This window comes from Mugil cephalus, chromosome 3 (genome assembly GCF_022458985.1).
Source record: "Mugil cephalus isolate CIBA_MC_2020 chromosome 3, CIBA_Mcephalus_1.1, whole genome shotgun sequence".
NCBI lineage: Eukaryota > Metazoa > Chordata > Actinopteri > Mugiliformes > Mugilidae > Mugil > Mugil cephalus.
Genome location: NC_061772.1, coordinates 14594487 through 14614571, shown reverse-complemented (window position 1 = coordinate 14614571; position 20085 = coordinate 14594487). Strand labels below are relative to the sequence as shown.

Genomic DNA, 20085 nt, shown 5'->3' with positions numbered 1-20085 from the left:
TCAGCAACTACTCATCCGGGTGTTTTGTTTTTTCGCTCTACATCTTGCACCGCGCTCACATGTCTCCGTGTACAGTAGGTCTTCTGCGCGGTGGATGGATTCTGGCCGCGTGGGTCGGTAGCGCTGCCTGCAGCTCTTCTATCACGGTGTAATTGGTTTGCACCCTCATAAATAAATAAATGGGAAGTGATTCTCATGTTAGGCAAACAAAACAATCTCGCAGAAGTACTCCCTGTGCAGATGGAATCCACCGAGAAGTGGAGTGTCAACATTTGCCTGTGCTCTCCGTGCGAACGTTGGCGATTTAATTGGCTGCACAAACATAGGGTCATCTTGGCCATCTCTCAACTAAACAGCTGTCGATCGGCGCGAGGAAAAAGGTCCTTTTTGCAAAGACGCGGGCTTTAATGAAAACGAAAAAAAGAAAAAACAACAACAAAAAAAACAAAACAAATCATAGTTTGCTGGAGGACTGTTGGCGTGAATGTGAAGAAATAGAGAAATAGAAAATACAGTACATCCAGACACACGGACCCCACAAGAGAAAGTAAAACATCACAAGGGCACACGGTACAATAGCACAAAGGGTCAAAGGCCACTTCCATTTATAACCAACCACCCAGTCAGCACGTCAGTTACAGGTACCAGCCAAGAAAGGCATCGATTACTGCACTGCACAAACTGCCAATATACAAAATACAGTAAATATATATATATAAAGGAGGGCAGAATATAAAGAGATAGAGTTTAGAAATATCAATCAACGCCACGTCATGCAACGCAGTCACAGTCCCACCACATGACGTCATCCAAAAGAAAATGACACCATGGGTTCAACTTACAGCTGTGGGAACTTGGCCCCGTGACGGGTGTGTGTGGGGGGGGATGTGGCTATAGCGAAGAAAGGCCACCTCACACTGTGATTGGCCGTGTCAGGTTGCCAGGATGGTGGGGGTGCAAAAGAAGGAAAGAAACAATGGGATTTTCTTTTCCTTAAAATCAGAATTCAAAGCACCCTTTCCATATTGGTTCCACACTCTCACTGATCAAATGAGGTTATTATTATGGTTATTACCATAAAACTGGAAAAAAAATGACAAGTAAAACAGAAATAATCTCCAACACAGCACACAAGAGGGCCTTTTTTTTTTTTTTGTGCCTCAGCGTGGCGGTGAAATATTCTCAGGCTGACAACATTTGCAGGTTAAAAGGTTGAATTGATGTTTTTATATTCACAAAGATAACCCTTATGGCAGAAATTCATATTTCAGGAACTTGTCCTGTCTACAGTAATTGGATTTGCCCTGCATTGTTTGCTACGAGGGTGGCTGTACAGTGGGCGCTTCAGCTTTTTTTTTTTTTTTTTGCATTACGTTTATCTTTAAGACACAGAACGCAATTTCAGAGTAGCAGGCCTCCCGAGACCAGCGGAGGAGAATGCCGTCTGATCGCGCTTTTAATTCAGCTTCAAAGTAAAATTGTCGGAGCTTCTGAAGTTACACACTCATTGAAGTTTGTACCTATAAGGTGCGCGGAACAGTCAAGTTCAGGTTTCATCGAAGTTTTTGATCGTCGTGATGTAATTTAGCTCAAACTCAGAAAATGAAACAGTTGATCTTGCTCCGGACGTCTGTGTAACACCTGCCACCGTGCATGATTTTTTGCATTAAATGAAAAAAAGCAAACAAACAGATTTGCTACGGCTAAGACGTTTTCCGAATCAACTTTTGTTTGTTTTGTTTCTCGTGATTTTTAGGAATCTATAAAGCCGGAGCCGCGGTACAGACCGGGCTTCAGAAGCACCACCAGCGTATTTTCTCTTTAATGTTTTCGTGGGATTGGCCTCGGTTTTGGTCTATTGCTTTTCCTTAACTCAACAAGAGAAGTGGTGTAATAACAGGAAGAGAAAAACACAGAGATGGATTGAACTGGACCAGAGACAGAGGAGGACGTGGGAAAAACAAACACACACCGACTCGCGCGTGCCCGCACACCTCCCGATTAAGTGACAGAATGTTATTGTGGGGAATGTCTCTACTTGGAGGCATTCTGAGTATATCTCAATGACTAGCCTGTCATTCTGTGTTGTTTCAGGATATTTTCCATTTGTCCCTCATTGATGTGCTAAATCAAACTCAGCCCGCCCCCTTTTCTCTTCCCAGTGTGTCTGCCTTGAAAGCTTCTCCTCAATTAGCAGCGCATAGCTCTATTCAAATGCTATCAGGGAACTGATAAAGGGGCCATCTATCATTTGTATTGCGGACCCCCCCTCCATTAATGCCAACCCGTGGCTTTTAAAGAGTCAAATCTAAAACAAACAAATGGTATTTACCATGCTTTTATTTATGGCGGGGACAGAATCCGGGCTTATGTTATTGTAATGAAAAGTTGTCCAGCCAATTGGGTGACTAGAGTGTGCATCTCTATTATTTTTGCTCTGGCAGCTGCAGTTTGTAACAGATGGGCAATGATTATTTGAATCAAGTGTGACACTGTGAAATTAGTCTATTGAGGCATGGTGCTACTTCAAGCAGCCCATCGTATTATTGCGTTCCTTGAAAGCTTTGGCTTTTTAAGGGTCAGAACAAGGAACGGTTTACTAATGAAGATATATCAGGTGGTGGGTACACTGCTGTGTGTCCCTGCAAATAGGTAACCATGAGGCACATCTCTTTCGCTCTGCTTGAACTCTTCGGTTCGTGCTGTTCTGAGTGCACAGGTTCGCTCACACTGACAAGTGTGGCGACATGCGGTGTGAGTAGACGGGCGGTATTTTGACGGTGAAAGAGTTGACTGTGACGTGATGGACGCTTCTCGCCCTGTTTGGTCCCCATTTTGCTTCACTGCGAAAGCTGACCAGTTTTCAAAGTTGGGAAAGGAAGCTGCGGCAGTTGCAGATGGCCAGAACGATGAACACAGCTCTATACAGATGCTAAATTATGCACCTCTACAGTAAGTTCCTTCACCACTGCTGAATGGAAGCCATCTGTAGGATTATTGGCTTAATTGAGCAGTCTGTAATGAGTGCCCACTGCAAAATAAGCCAGTTTGTTTGAATTCAGTAAATCATCCAGTTGCTATCATGTGAAAACTTGCCAAGTTTGGAAAATATCTGTTTAAATTCGCACTACTGGTGTAAGTGTAGGCAGTGTAGTACCTAGAATTATGTGACACTGTGCTGTTACACTGTAGGACAGAATTATACTCGTACTGTTATATCAGTTTGCCTGTGGATGAGTTGGAAGTGGTTTTGCCAGGTAGCAGATGTCTAACATGTATATTTTATAATAACGTTACAGTGAAATGCTATTTATTAACACTCAGGCATCAACATCATAAATAGTCAAAACTCTAAGTGCTGTGCGGCTACAAGGTAATCATTACATGGCATGAAAAGGATCTTTAATTCATCCTCTTTTATTAATAACGTACAAGCTTACGTACAGTTTTTAACAAGCAACTGCTCTTGTAAAGATTCGTATATGCAGCGTTGCCAGATGGGAAATGAGGAAATATACCGTCGCTCTAGAATTTTGACCGAAACTATCGTATTTACAAAAAATGGCTTGAAAAATCTCTTGAGACTTCATGTGTGTTCATTTCCTTTAACATGACTTTTCGGATCCGCAACGTCGGACGCCGCCTGAATGCCGCAGCAGCAGCAAGAAGCTTCAGCCTCGTAGTCCGGGGCAACAGGTTGAAGCCATGCTTTAAATGTAGAGCGTAGCTTAGCTCCCAGAAAGAGCCTTAAATCTGCTGTGCTTGGCAGGGTTGCTGTGTTTTCTTACCAGTGTCTGTGCTTACGAACTCTTTTATTTAAGCACTTTTTTCTTCCGAGTCCAAACTTGTGATAACTTATTGTGAGTGCGGTGCCAGTGCAGCTGCGCAAACTTGAGCTGCACTTTGCTGATGTGATCTGCTGTGGTAGGAGCCGGTGTGTGGGTGTTTACGTAGATCATGGAAATGCCGAAATGTATATTTGGCCTTTTTTTTATGGTATTTATAGTATATTGTATAGGCCCTATAACTATCGTATAAATATGATAATTTGTATCATCATGTATCGGCATCATGTATGTAGTTGTAGTTGTGGATTACATTAAAAAAAGTTTATACTCTCATAGCTCCTTAGGATATAGTTTTGTCTCTGATTTCTCTCTACTCTCTCTACTAGATGAGGCGATAGGAACAATCTTTATTTCCATTGAATATCCGTATTTGGGCTGTCAAAGATAACGCAATAATACAATTCCCTTTTAACGCCACTAATTCTTTTGCATGCATGCTGTGGCCTCGGCCCAAATCAGGAAGTTTTCAAAGCAGCAGTGATGCTGTGGAAAGTAATCGGACTCTGAAGTGCGATCATAGTAAATACTTGTACTCAGCGGAGGACACTAATACACTCTGTAGCATCAAAACTGCCAAAATCCCAAGGGGAAGAGAGGGAGAAGGTGAAAGAAACGGGCAGAAATGTATAAAGAATGGCTCGGTTCAGCTTCAAAGTCCTGCCAGATGGTTCTCTCGACAAGAACAAAGTTTACTGCGTTTACTGTCAATGTGAACCGAGCTACCGCGGGATCAAGCACACAGCTGAGAGCAGAGAGTCCTCCTCCCACTCGCCAAAGGCAGACCATGCTGGGTAGTTTGCAGCGTAGACGGCATGTTTTATGAGAGCGCTGTACTTTTGAGGTTGTTCTGGAAAATATTTGTCATTGTTTTGGACTGCTGCCATAATAATAGCATTTATTTGCACAAGGTAAGCATATTTACCCACTCCTATGTTGATATGGGCAACAAAAAGTGTCTCCTTAAGGTAAAACAAAAAGATTAAAAATGGAAATTGTGTCATCTTTTGCAATTAAATTCTATTATATTAAATTTTACTGACAGCCATTATTCATACAAGTATTTTCAGTTTTGGTTAACATGACTGCATCCTTAATTACTAAACTGATATGTACAAAGTTAGTGTTCTAACAATAGTCTGATTGTTTAAAGACGGTTTGCTGCAGAGTTGGTCAGTCTCTTTGTTTTGCAAACATACACACTAGGCATAACATTATGACCACCTGCACAGTATTGTATAGGTCTCCCTTGTGCCTCCAAAACAGTTGTGACTCATCAGAGAATGGACATATTTTATGTTTTTTTCAGCTATTCTTAAACTATTTTTGTGTGTGTCTGTGTCAGGCTGCATCCTGCTGCCATCAAGTGTCACTGCTATGGGGTGGGGGTACGTGTCTATGTAACATCCACACGAATGCCAGGTATAAATGTTTCCCAGCAGAACATTGTACTGTCACAAGGTGGTCAATGGTGTTTACTCCTGTCAGTGGTCATAATGTTATGCCTGATCTGTGTGTGTGTATATATATATATATAAATAATATAATTTTGTGTGTAATTTTTCAAATTACACACAATATAAAAAAATCTTGTAAAGGACGAGGTAAGGAACATTTTCTCCTGTTTCTTGTACTGAATCTTTGGTTTGCTGCTTTATGTCTGAAGTTATATCATCACACTACGTCTGTGTGGAATTATTACCGGACTTATTTGCATCAGGTAATCCGACAAATCGAAATGAACGTTGTTTAATCCTTACAAGAGCTCACTGCGCAATGACCGATGTAGAGCATGTCTTAATGCTAAACATGTTCTTCGCTAGCTCCCATTTATAAATATGTACAACTACTCATAAATAAAGATAGCCTGGACATCCCTCGTGTGTGTGTGTGTGGGAGTTCGTTTGGTTGTTTGCAAATTGACAGAATGCAACCAAACAAAACAAAAGAGACAGTATGTGGAAATAAATTCTTATTGATTTTAGCTGAGAACCAATTGGTCAGACATCACTCTAACTACCCAATGGGGCTCGGAAGGAAGGGATAGCGTTGTTGTCTGACTGAATACGAACCACTGGGAGTGAGTGCTTATCGCATATCTTTTATTCATCTTTGCACGAACCTTTCTTCTAAGCGTCCTCGTGTTTACTCATCACGCTCGCAGGAAGTGTAAATCTACTCCGCATCACCTCAAGATTTTTTTTTTGTTTGTATTTTTTTTCTTTTTTCCCGTGAGTCAAGGTTCAACGGGGATTCTGCTAAGCGGCTGACAGAAATCTAATGCTGAGCTATTTTAGGAGAGACGTTATTTCTGTGTGGTTACAGAAATTTGCAGCTTAACAACCTCCATCGATTCCCGACGCTGTACCCAGCAGACGGGTAATTATGCACTGCTGGGTATTGATGATGTCATCAATTTGCCCCGGAGCTCCCCTGCAGGTCCAGATTAGATTAGACAAACCCAGAAGAAACAAAAACACGTCTGTGGCGCAGGGGCCACCTGACACACACGCACACACACACAAAAAGACCTGTGCTACCTTGAAACCTCGGCCCTTACTTAAAGCTAAACACATCAGGGATTGAAGTCACATGAAAACATTTAGTATGATTCTAGGGAGTAATGAGCATTTTCAGCATAAATGTCTTTGTCTTAATATTTAAGACTCTTTAAGACGATGTGTCCTGTGCAAATCCACAACTATGTGTTTTGTATGAAGTGTCCAGTTTTTATTTTGTCCAGTTCAGTGTGTATGAAGGCGCGGGCGTTTACTGTACCTGGGTACGGACAGCAGACGAGTCAGTAAGGTCGGTTGGCATCCTTTGGCCGCTTTAGTTGCACCTTCAGCCTCTTCATGCCTATCTGAAAGCCGTTCATGGCCTGGATAGCGGCTTGAGCGCTGGACGGGTTATCAAAACTCACAAAGCCTGGGACAAGGACACAGAACAGGAGAGATGGGCGGCAGGAACGTGGCAAAGTGGCAAAATGACCCACACCCCCCCAAAAAAATAATAATTTTAGAAGCACACGAAGGAAGAAGAGCGAGCAGAGACGTGAGAGAAGCTGGAAGAAGAGAAAGAAACGAGGAGACGGGCGAGATGAAAGAAGGGAAAGGGAAAAAAATACCCCTTTTAACTCTCGACAATGACACAACAATGGGCCTTTGTTTTCTCTTTTCAGCAGATTAATTGAAAATCTCTGAATTAAAAAGATTACATAAAACTACCACAAAGGCTAATAACAGATATTAAAAATCAAACGAGGAAGAGCTATTAGAAACCGGGAGTTTAACTCGGGATGGAGAACAAAAAAAAGAAGAAAAAAAAACATGAAAAGGTGTTCAAAGATTAGGGAGAGAAAAAAGAAAGCGTCTCATGTCGTGTTTGGATTTTGAGAGCAAAGCGGTGTCTGTAAATGTTACCTGAGTGTTTGAGCGGCGGAAGAGTGGCAGTGCTGTGTCTGTGTGTGTGTGTGTGTGTGTGTGTGTGTGTGTGTGTGTGTGTGTGTGTGTGTGTGTGTGTGTGTGTGTGTGTGTGTGACTGAGCATGTATCTAAGTAAAGAGCAAAGGGCATGGGGGTCGTGGCGAGATGCTAGGAGCAAGGTGTGTAGCACGGAGGTGCCTGCTGCTCTGAGTTATCACCTGGGTGTCGAGGCGGAATGAGCCCGCAGCTTTCCACTCCGGGACTCCATGCCTGCTCTTATCAGACACCTCTGTGATTGACGGCCGGAATTTTCCGCCTGCCAGCTGATTTGATCACACCGCTATGGGTCCAATTTAATTTGGGGGGAGAGGGCAGGCTTTTGTCAGTGTAGGTGAGATAAGGCTGCTGCTTTTACAAACCCTTTAAACAAACTGAGCTGGGAAGGGCCTGTCAGGTGGTAGTGATCCCCCTCCCAATCCCACAACCGCGCACACTCGCACTATCCCTGACTTTAATGAATCTCCATACCTCACATTTATATCCACATGACAAAAAGGTGATAGGATTCTAGGGATCAAAGTACAGAGGACAAAGAGTGCAATATGAAGTCCTGAATCCGCGCGCATTAAAATAACTTTAAAGCAGAATGCAATATTTGAACGCGTTTCAGATTTCAGCGGTTTTCAGGAGACAAAGCAACTGGCTGATGTTTCATATCTTTGATGCAGCACTGAGTGTTGCAGCGCTGTGCAACTCAATACCCCAAACAGTGCTGCTGTTTGAGGTATGGCTCTCACCGCAGCCATCCGTATCAGCAGAATGCTGTTCGCGTTGTAAAGTTATGCATTTTTAATACGAACACACAAAGTTGCAAACATTATTGGGTGACAATTGGGATAATATAAGTGGAGGACCGGGCTGAGCAGCAGAGAATTACTGCGGCACTGAAATCTTACAGAGCCCAAACTCAGGCTCCTATAAGATTAACATATAGAGATGCTTTATAGGGTTGACTAATGGTATTTGGTAACACTAAACCCCCTTTTTGCATTAATGCATGTGTTTTCTCATAGGTATATGCAAAATTATAATAAGAATCTCCCATATTGCATTAGATTTTTATTTAAAGTGCCCATAAAAAGGCTAGCAGACTTCTATAATATACAAATTAAGCATGAATATTTATGTTTGTTTTTCTGTGTCCTGTAAAAACGGAGCCAGGGAGGCCGCCTCCTGCCCAGAAGGCACAGGCGTACTCTGACTGATCGGCTCCAACGGCCTGAGCAGACACCACCCATACGTGTTTGAGCCTAGCTGCTGAAAATTAGTCTATACCCCCAACATTTTGAAAAGTTCAACTCTAAAATACCGTAACAAAATACTTTTTGTCATTGTTGTGCCACACACTGTTGTATAGATGTTGTATTGAACAAGTCATGTCTCAGAAAAAATCATCATCCCAATCATTTGACAGATCTGGTTTTAGTGTTAAATTACTTAATCTGCACAGTACATAAATAAATAAATGTGTATATATATGTACTGAAGAAAGAAATATGCACAGACAACTTTGCCCGGCTTAAAGCGAGAAAGAACAAAAAGGCAAAGTAAATGCATAAATAAGCAACAGCACAGAAAAAAAAGCCTGTTTTCAGAAACCCTTTAGGTAAATTACATCTCCCCGAGTCTATTTTTTCAACGTGTCTAAAAACCAGAGGGCTTCCTATTTTAGGTGAGTGTTCTGTTCCGTTCTCGGAAGACGTTTTGAAATTTATGTCAAGCTAATTCCAGCTAATTCCACTTAACAAGGTAAGCTTTGATCACTTTTAAAAGTCAATACTGAGCGACTAAACACGGAGGATTAAGACTAATGTTGTATCTACTGAGTCCCAGGTGAAAGCTGTAATGTAGCTCATCGTCAGTGAACATGCGAGGGCTGTATACATTTCGTTTATTTGGGCTGTACACACAAACAACGCTTTAATAGGTCTAACTCGTATTTTATGCTAATATGCAATTCACAGGTTTATTTCTGCTTATGACACTCTAAACTAAATGAACCCTCCGTAACCTGTGTCACTTGTGATTTCTTGTTATTTTCATTGCTTCAAGGTGAAATATATATAAATCCCCAGCTATTCTTTATCATACCTGTGCAAGTGTTTAATATCACACCTGTCACACATTCATATTAGTATTTCACACTGCAAATTAAGTAATATAAATATATATATCTCTTAATTGACAGTGATGAATCCTTAAGGAGCATGCTCCCGGTTCCCAGTCCTGCTCCCCAGTTTCATCATTTTTATGTAAGACCTTCAAATGCTCCTCCTCTGACCTTTTTTTAATCAAATTTAAATTCTCAAGCTTTTCTATAAACACTTAGTAATCTCAGAGAGTGACGTCTGATTGTCTCCTTATAATGTCCTGAAATTTAGTTCACGTGCTTCGTCGAGACATGGCCACGTAACCATAGATACGTGGGTGTAACCTTCCCTTATGATGAGCATTTATTTATTGAAGATTGTTAATAATTTAAAATGCAAATTAAACTACTGTACCTGCTATAATACAACCATACACATTTGTTTAATTAAAAAAAATCTCTATTAGAACATGGTGTTGTGCTCCTCGGGATGGTGGGTTGATTAAGGTTTTATTTTATTAACTAAATGTGAACATACAGACGATATGTACGATTAATACACTGTTGCCCATAAATTGTAATAAAAATAATAAGAAAGATTGTGACAATATGATCTGTACAAATAGGAGTAAAAGAGTCCTTTACACAATTTCTCCAGCTTACTGATAGCAAAGGCTGATTTATTAGCTATCACTGTATGAGGCTTTTGTAGTGCTTTAAATAACTGGAATTTTTTTTCTAACATTAATATGTACACTTACCTGCCAGTTCATTGGGTACACTAGTGACAATGAATAAATAACAGTGTTGCACTGATTGCCCTTTCATGACTGTTCTATAATTTTCAGTTTATGTTGAAACTGCGTCATAGGATTAGTTTTGAGATATATAGTTTAGTGTGCTATTAAACTGAACTAAATTAAACGCTAAAGAGTTTGTATTGTTTAGCCTAGACTACTGACCACAATAAGCTTCTCAAAATATTGGCAACCAGTACAATTCAATAGTACTACAAACCACCGTCTTCACAGTGAAAACACAGTTGAATCAGCAGCTACTCTCAGGCATTTTAAATAAATAGTGAATATTATAACTTAGTGTACCTAATGAAAAGACATTTCATGTACACAAACATGAAAAGATGTGTTCTTTCGAGATCAATAAACGGGGGGTCGCAAAGTCTTTGGTTGATTAGACATTTTTTATATGTTTTTTTTTTAATTTTCCCTCACAAATTTAAATGTCTTTAAACACACATTAACATGTATCCAACATATTTTAGTAACAGGAAAAGGGATTTTTCATAAAAAAAAACACATCCTCTTAGTATTTTCTGCATTTGCTACAAACGCTTTTCTTCTCTGCATATCCCTTCCTGTCCTCACACGCGATTGTTCTGCATGTTCAACGGACGCCCCATTTGATCATCCATTCATTTTCTTACACCTGTCAGTTGTGTACACACATTATTTCTGCGCATGGACGTGTGTCTACAGCACCATCAAGGCTAAGCTCACACATTGTTAAGATGAAGCGTTCCAAGTACATGGATGCCTAATTACCTATTCCCCTTAATGCACAGCATCTTCTGCCTAATTTGTTAATGTCCCACAAAAGAGCCTCGAGGCTAGCGCTATAAAAAGAGAGAAGAGTGAGTGAAGAAATTCAACAAAAGACTCGTGGGTTAAATTGCCGTTTTTCAGCTAAGATCTTAATTACCAGCCGTGAAAAATAAGCCGGTGAGACTGATGAGGTCACTGCCCCTTTGTCCTTCCTCCTTGTTGACGGACGGATAGTGATAGTGAGAGGCATATGTTTAGAGGAGAGTGCTCACAGGGGGAGGCAGAAAGAGGGAGACTATCCTGAGATGGACAGAGAGGGAGAGACTCATAGACGTGCCATGTTGACGAGAAGCTGAAAGAGAGCCAATGCTGGGAGTCTCTCTCTCTCTCTCTCTCTCTGTCTGTCTCCTGGGTGCTGCTGTCCAACTGAATCAACAGCAAGGCCCACACCAGTCTATTATTATCTCTTTAAGCCCGTGGATTCCACCTGCACCGCCTCCACCCTGATGAACTGGTTTTCTGTGTGGGAGGCGATAGAAGAGGAGGGGAGGAGTGTCGGGATGCTGCTGGGCAGCCCGGCTGGAGGGTTGTGGGAAGTCTGGGAAAGGGCTTTTCTCTTTGGTGGAGGAGGCTGGGAATTGCAGAGGATGGGGAATGGATACTAATTGTCTTAGAGGTGACGTGATGGAGAGGGTGATGAATAAAATGGCATTTGTGGAAAGGCGTCTGGGTCAGTGTCTAGATGATAGATTTGCGTCAGGTGTGGGCTCTGTGATTTTAGCCGATCACTGCATCCACCCACTGCATTACTGAGCCCCCGTTGTTGCCTCGTGCCCGCGCGATGGACCCGCGGAGCGCCGCTCTCCCTGCTCCCCCCTCGCTCCCCCCTCGCTCCCCCCCTGTGCAGCGGCATGTAACGCCACTTTTAAAATGTTAATTGCAGCTTGATTAGGACAGACACTGGGAATAAAAGCAAGCACTAATTGCAGGGAAGCAGCGAGAGGCACGCGAAGATTACCGAACACAGCCGATGTGTTACTTTGCTTGTTGTATCTGCTGTTTTTTTTTTTTTGTTTACTCACCAAAACATTTGCTCTGATTGGTTGCTCGGTCCACAAATACTTTGGCGGAGATGACGTTGCCAAAGGGTAGGAACATTTGCATGAGCTCAGCGTCTCCAAACTCCTGGGGCAGGTGATAAATAAACAGGTTGCAACCTTCTGGCCCTGCACATGAGAGGAAGACAACGGGAGGATTACGCGGGGACATAAACAGGAGATGCCCATTGAGAGAGACAGACACGCCGTAATAGCATGGGGTGAAAAAATAACTGTAGAGCTATCAGGACCACAATCTAGCAACATAGGCTCCATGTAAACACAAAACTCGGATTATGTTGCCAGTGGCACGAGTATTGCTTCTGTTAAACCTGTTTCTTGTGGCATTTGTGGAGCACACACAGTCTAATCTCTCTCTCTCTTTTTTTAGGGTGTTATAAGGTCAGACAGGTTGTTTGTTCTGCTCTTTTTTTTTTGCGGTTTTCATTTAAGTCCTCCCAAAGACCCCATTTCTCACAATAAGTGGATGGGGAAGCAGCACTTCACTAAATCATGTTTTACAGTTACATTTGACGTTGAGTCACGTTGACATATCAGAAAGTTTGCTTGCAGCAGCGACGCACAGCCACAGAGAGGCAGGAAATAAAGGCTGGAAACAGCCGAAGTTAAAAAAAAAAAAAAAAAACTGAGACAGCAAGAGGAGTTGATTGAAAGAGAAAGATTGAGACGGTTATATTGGGAAAGTGTTGCGCCGAGAAACAGAGAGAGCAGGCAGAGCACACATTAAGACATAAGCCAAGTTTTTGCCCCAATTACTGTGTGACAGTCGGACTGTCTTCCAATCTCTCTCCATCCCTCCACACTCATCCACCCAGCTGCCACATATTGTGCGGGCCAATCTGGATAAAGGCGGGAATGATTGGAGAGAGACAGAAAGAGAGCGAGGGAGCAGACACATAGCAGAAGAGGGAGAGGGAGAACGGTGTGATGGACTCGAGGACAGTAAGCTTGCAGCTGGTTGCCTGGCTAGCTTTCTCTCCTGTCTCATTGCTCAGGGTGATAGCATGACGAGATGAGACTGGGTCTGGTGAGAAGGCTGATAAGAGGGATGCAGCGGTGGCTGGCTGTAGTGCTGCTATACCTCGGTGAGATAGGGGACACACACACACACACACATAAGTTGACAGAATGGATATTTTTTTCCTTTTTTTAACAGTTAAAGGCAAAGTCTCTGCTCTATCTGTTCGGGCGTCTCACATTTCTGTAAATTCTTGCTCTGAAATGTACTGATTTGGAATGGAATGCCTTAGCATCTTATGCACAAGGTTGTCTTTTGATATCATGCGCTCTTCTTTCTATCTTTTTTTTGTGATTACATGTTAACTTTGTTTCCCGTACGGGCTACTCTGCATTCAGACGCTGAAAGGGTGCAGCAAGAGCCTTTTGACCAGATAGATGAGTGAGTACAAAATAATAATTATATTTCTTGCACAACATGTTAGTTTGTCAACCGTGAACAAACAAAAGTTAGTACAAAAATTCATTAACAGGTGCCATGTTCCAGTCAATTCTTATCCGACTTAACTGTTTTGCGTCATGTGTTTTGCATCGGAGACAGCTTCATCTGCTACACAAATGACACCAAAACTAAAGCTTTTTTTTATAGCACGATCCATGCCAAGAAAACTTCCTAGCAGGCACGTTGAAATGACAAGATATTTGGCCCGCATTTCAGAATTTATTTTCTGTGTCTAAAATGTTTTTCGTGTTTTATTGAATCTTGAAAAAAAAAAAAGTTGCTTTAGAGTTGTATAAAGCCCTTTGTGACTTCAGAAGGCACTACATGAAATCAGATTCACTACCTCAAGTGATGTTACTTCAAGCCACGTCGCCTAGGCTGGAGCCTACGGGTTGGTCCTCATTACTTCTTGATGCTAGTAGCCAGAAGCTACATTAGCTGCTACTAGGAAAACACACCTAAGTTCTCTGGCAAACTGTTTGGAGCTGGAGCTGTGTTGTGGACAGTGTAGGTTTTGACAGTGTAAGTGATAGTGGTGGCCAGTGAAATTGGTAGATCTTCCAAACTTAACTTCTACCCCATACCCAACCTAGATCTCACACCAATTCTGCACTCTTTTCTTTCCTCTGCTTTTCAGTACAAATAACACTTGATATAAACTGCAAACTGCTGGTTGCCTTTCATTTAAGTCTTATACAAGTGCGTGAGGCTGTTTGCAAAGTCATCGTGCCATGAAAACAGCTCTGTCAGTTTCTGATCTTACGTCATTGGGATGTATGCTCCTTCCTGACTTTCAGAAACTACATAGAAATATGAATGATGGGCGAAACAGCCTTTATGTGTTTGTCCAGTTCTTTTTTGTTATCTGGATTTCTGGTTTTCAGCTAGATTGCATTTTCCTGGTTTCGGCATTTGTCATTATCAAATAACTACAGACTACAAACAGGCTTTGAGTCATGCAGCGATCCTTTTACTGTTTCGCCAATCCATAACTATTGTAAATATAATTAAAGTTGGTGGTGATGTCTTTATCCTAATATGCCTCATGACTGGTTCGATGTATTTGGTAAAGCTGTAACTTGAGCAATGTCATCAAACTGGAAACAGGAGAGCTTCTTGTTTCAGGATTACATCCAATGAGTCTGCTACACTGACATAAATATTTTTTTCCTTCATCTTCGTTTGGTAACGACATATCACTGCATTACCTTTTAGTATAACATGTAATCAATCAATCTCCACGTCAGTATGTGTCAGTAGAGAGTATTAAAATGTGACACTGTGCTGTCTAAGAGCATGTTTTCTCAAAGAGCACTGTGATGATTTGTCTGGTTAAAATTATAGTTTGGGATTTGAAAAGATTCTTCCTGTTGACACATGCACACAAAGCACGGACACAGAATGTGTTGTTGAAATTGTTAGCTTTCAGTAGGAGGTTGAAGCCGAGGCTTGACTGTGCCTGTGTATTCAGGTTTAGATGTCTCTTGTTAAATGGCAGGGCTGCAGACTGTGGCAATGGACTGAGACAGGCTGGGACAGCAGCCAAAACCCAGAGGAGGCCAGAACTCAGACAGGCCACTGGCTCTACCCAGAATAGATCGGTGTGTGCATGCGCTTATGTGTCTGGCTGTCTCTTTGTCTGCATTGCCATGAATTCTGCCATTCTTGCTGATGATTAAAATGTTTCAGTGTATCATGAGGAGACGGGGTGTGCTTTTCGTGTTAAGACATTAGCTCGCGAAGTGAATAATATGCCGACGCGTGAATATGCGTGCCTGTGTCTTCGGTCCTACCGCTCTGCGCCGTGACCCTGACATGCGCCGACACCGCTGACAAAATTCTAACGTAAACTAACTTTTCTGGAAACGCTCAATTTCAAGGCCACATACTGAATATTCATGCCACTCCACGCTGTCTCGTGCAATCCTATAGATGAATAATTGAGACTGACAAATGGCGTCAAAAAGAGTGATTTACCATCACGGTATATCCTATGCTTTATTACATCTGATGCTGTGGCATAAGAATGAACACTACTCTAGGAATGGTAATAAATGATTATGCATGCAGCTAATTAATCTGATGAATATTTATAACCACTTAAACACATTGTAATGGACTGATTAAGCAGTCCAACGCTGCGAGTTTGAATTAGTGCAGTTTTTGAATAATGACAGAGTAACTTTCCATCTCACTGCTAATGTTCTTCTCTTTAAATGGGGAGCCTTTTTCTCACATTTTCCCCAGCCAGCTTTTTCCCTCCCTCGCTAATTCAAAGCAGCGCAGCTACATTAGAATGGAACATGGCAATTATCACCTTTTATCTTGGGTGGGCGCGCTTGCTCGCTCTTACCTTCCCTCTGTTGCTGGGGAATGATGGTTGGTTGCTGGGGGAACGCTTGGCTGATTGGCGCATAGGCGGCAGGGTAGGCTGCTGTTGCAAAGGGAGAACCAGAGTGGAATTTTTCACATCTCCATTTTCATATTTGACACAACAAAACTCAAATCATTATTCCATTGTTCGTTTGCGTCCTCTAGACATTGCATAAATAAATTGCTTTATGACTGGGAGTCTGGGCTCATTTGGTTGGTGGATCACCACACAAAGAGAAACGGCGAAAAGGGGAGTGGAGTGCAGTTCAACTAAGCAGACGCACAAAGAAAGAGAGGGAGACTAACACCATGTTAATGAGAGCTGATGTCAGGCACAAAGCAGTGGCTATGAGAGGTCTGTGTCATCTCTCATGTAGGAGGCTACGGCAGGTTCAAATCCTCAGCTCTCGATGTACTTTTAGAATTAAGTTTTTCTTTGTGTAGGTGCATAATCAAGTCAGCTGAAAATCCTTTTTGAAATCCTGATGTAAAGTATCATTATCCAGGAGGAAATCGGCTGGTCGTCTGGTTATCTCTACCTGTCACAGTGTCTACTGATGTGACAAACCAGGAAGGGAGAATGGAGAGGCAAAGGGACAGATAGAGGGAGTGAGAGAGTAGAGGGGGTAGGAGAGACGGATCACCTGCGTAGTGTTGGACGCCAGCATAAGCCTGTTGGAGAGGGTCGGTCACCGTTGGACTCTGTGCTGCAGAGAGACGAACAGACAGGCAGAGAAAAGAAAGGTGACAAAGAAGAAAATGAAAGCAACCGAGACAAAGAAAGGATGTACAGTAATCAAGAGAGGCGCGGAGACGGGGACAGATACAGTGTGAATGCTAAACAGCAAAACAGAAATTGGCTTAGCTGAACCATCAGGGGGTAAGCTCACACAAGGAGTCGGAAAAATTTGGCTTGTCATATCTTTCAGTTCTTCCTTTCAGTTCTGCCTGTTCGCCCCAGATGTTTGCATCAAATATTAACAGCATGCCAAATAAACCACTTTGTAGTTCATTACAATTGCAGCGGCCTTTGCATAATGCAGAAATGGGGAGTGAGTGTCTGTCAATTCTTCAGGAATCAGTCCCAGACAGCATTAAGAAGCTGAGGACGGGCTGAGACACATCGAATTAACCATAATTGACTGATGGATGAACTGATGGATTCATCATGATACTGGGCCTGGCTTCTCAGAAATCTGCCAAAGACGCTGTTGATTGACCCTCAAGCCTTAAATGCTTCAGTTCCAATCTGAAAAAGATGTCATCGGAGTGTGAAGTTAAAGGGACACTTGTCAACTTTTAAACAGTATTATCTGATATAATTCACTTTGTCACGACTGACATGTCAAACTTGCATTGTGGCAATTAGGTGATGCTCTTATTCAGATCGCGTACAGCTCTGGAATAATCAAACATTCAAAGATCACCGTCGGTACAAGCTGCTAACAGGGTCTGGGTAGAGGCAACAGCACTACAAATATATGTGGCGTACCCTTTACGGGGAAACGATGATGATGATGTCTCACCTGGGTAAGGATGAATACCGTTGGTGTAGATGGGCTCAGATGTGGGCTGCCCATTGCTTTGAGGCGGGAGGGCACTGAATCCATTGACCCCAATGGGAGTGGCTATGCTGGGCACGGCTGTGGCAGAGATGCCTGGGGGTGTGCTGGTGCCTGCGAAGGTAGGTACTGAGTCATTATAGGACCTCAGGGTTGTGGCTGCACACACTACATGCAAAATTGGAGATAAAAAGGAAGGATATATTTGTCATGAAATGTACACGTTCCCACGTTTACTTTGCTAGTTTACTTGAACTAAAAGCATCCAAGATGATTATCATTATTATTATTTGCTGTGGAGTACAGTGCAAGCCTTTGGTCTCCCTGGGAGAGAATAATTTCCCTCAAAATGCATGTGTTGTGAACCTACAGTCTGCAATTGCTTAGTCCCTTCTCGTCTTTAAGCGCTCTCCAGCGAAGGAAAAGTCGCAGCAGCCGTTACTGTTTTTGTCCTTGCCAACAATTTTTTTTTTGTTGTTGTTTAGGTTGTAATCCTTCTTCTGTATACACAGTTTCTGTTTTATCTGGGGGATCAGAAACTTTTCTTGGACGCTTCCGAAGTTAAGTCTCATTCTTCATGACCACACCAAACTGTGAATTCATGGAACCTCAGTCACATTCATAACTCTAGTTTATCAACCGTAGACTCTGCTCACACCCCTAGACGCTGTAGACTACTTTGTCTCTGTTGCGACGGTTGCTCACCTCATTAACTCTGGCAAACAATCATTGCTGGTTGACGTAAAATTCAGTGCTACCAGTGCGCTAGCGTACGGTTGTTGCCAAATACCCCAGATTTGAACCCCGAGAAAAACGAAGAGATTTACATGGCTGTGATTAGCTTAATCTGCATTGAATGACGAACGTTCATTTAAAAGTCTGGCACTCTACCTCATAGCACATCTTTTCTCCTTGTGTTAATATTCTAAGATTCTAACCTTGACCATACCCTTTTGTACCAATGGATTATTATTATTATTATTATTATTATCCAGGTGAAGGGCATTTAAGTCATGTAGGATTATATTTGATAAGCATTACCTGAAATATGTAGGCCTTGTGGATTACAAATGCCAGGTACAGCGTCAAGCCACTTTATTTAATACATTTGCAATGACCCTGCCTTCAGGCAGCCTGCCTACTTAGTGTCAGGCCATCAAAGCTCCTCATGACAAGGGCCAAAAAAGATAGTTCAGACTGGGGTTCAGGATTATCTCACACAAATCTTTGCTCTTATATTGTATAAGCCAAGGACTCTGCATCCAAAGTCATCGGATTGGCTGTGTTCCCAGAAAACACACACTGTCACAGAGACACAGAGGGAGAGAGTGACAGACAGGGAGAGAACGAAAGAGAGATAATGTGAGAGAGGGACAGAGAGAGAGAGAGACTATAATGTGGCTGCCAATGAGTGTAAAGGAATGCTGTACATCTTCTCCCAATGTGCCTCACTTAGTACAAGGGCTGCGCTTTCTTTAATTCAACACTGACAGAAAACCGAGCCTACATCTTTTTTTCCTTTTTTTTAAAAAAAAGAAAAGAAAGAAAAAGTGTAACAAGGACAAAAGCAGAAAGGCCTTGAATGAATATATTACTCCTGCATCTATAATTCTTGCTAATGATAAAAATGTTCCAGGGCAGTAGTGAGGAATGGAGGGAGACGTCCAGCATGCGAGCGCGCGTTTGCACCTGCCTCGACTGTTGCGCCTCTGCCAGTTAATGGTACGCGTTGGTGTATACCTGAGGACGGTGTCATGGGAGTAGCCACCAGGCCGTTGACATTGAAAGCTGCCATTTGCTGCATTTGTGCGGCAGCGATGGCTGCCATGGGGTTCAGGTAGGACCCTTGTGTTGCTGCCATCAGGGCTGCTTGCTGTTGCATCATCTGCTGTAGGATTAAGGAGCAGTGGGGAGAGAGGCGAGTGGTGGGAGGGATGGAGGGAAGGACAGAAAAGGAAAGGAGGGTGAAATAGCCGCAGGATCCGAGCATGTTTACTCTCACATCTCCGTTTGCTCGGCCCATGCCATGTTCTTGAGCGGAGTGGTCGGTGTTGCCCCACAGCTTTGCTTCCCGGCTAATGTAAGACCGCACTGGCCTTGTGCTCATTATCCTGACACAAGATGAAGGCTATGAGTTGAGCCGGGTTCCAAATGCTGGAGTCCGTGTGCATCTAAGTGTGGTGTATATGTATATGTGAAAAAAAAAAAAAAGGGGGGCCACACTAGCAGAGTTAGAGGAGAGATTGTGTGTGAGTGGGCGATTCTCACCTGTCAGGTTGACTTGTTAGCTACAGTGTGAGTGTAAAATCTCACAGACTCCTAACTCGGGCTGTGACTTCCATGTGTGAATATGAAATGGAGGTGGGGCGGGCGGGCTGGCAGAAAAAGGGGTAGGGGGTGAACCGGTTAGGATTCCTGGTAACAACGTGCACCTCTGTTTTAGTAAAATGAAATTTGCGTAAGTAGATGAAAGGATAACGAGGCAGCCCCAGGTCTGCAGTTTAAATTCACAGGCGAGGTGAGGAAATGCGGGAATGGAAAGTGAATACGAAGTGGATGCTTGCAACTGTACGCAAGTGAAACAGTGTGGTGC

At 42.6% G+C, this 20085-nt stretch overlaps 1 protein-coding gene across 16 annotated transcripts in view; it reads right to left on the bottom strand.

The window, feature by feature from the left end:
- celf6 (CUGBP Elav-like family member 6) overlaps positions 1–20085 on the bottom strand; it is a 141945-nt gene that overhangs the window by 9466 nt on the left and 112394 nt on the right. For 5 of the 16 annotated variants that reach the window (XM_047581687.1, XM_047581698.1, XM_047581685.1 and 2 more), the window contains 6 exons: positions 19233–19380; positions 17457–17660; positions 16575–16637; positions 15911–15991; positions 12063–12206; positions 6624–6773 (listed from right to left, as the gene is read on the bottom strand). In XM_047581687.1, coding sequence (XP_047437643.1) covers positions 6646–6773; positions 12063–12206; positions 15911–15991; positions 16575–16637; positions 17457–17660; positions 19233–19380 — 768 coding nt within the window. In that variant the 3' untranslated portion in view covers positions 6624–6645. Of the gene's footprint in view, positions 1–842; positions 918–6623; positions 6774–12062; positions 12207–15910; positions 15992–16574; positions 16638–17456; positions 17661–19232; positions 19381–20085 lie in introns of all 16 variants that reach the window. The other 11 variants (XM_047581690.1, XM_047581684.1, XM_047581689.1 and 8 more) reach the window with 6 other exon arrangements.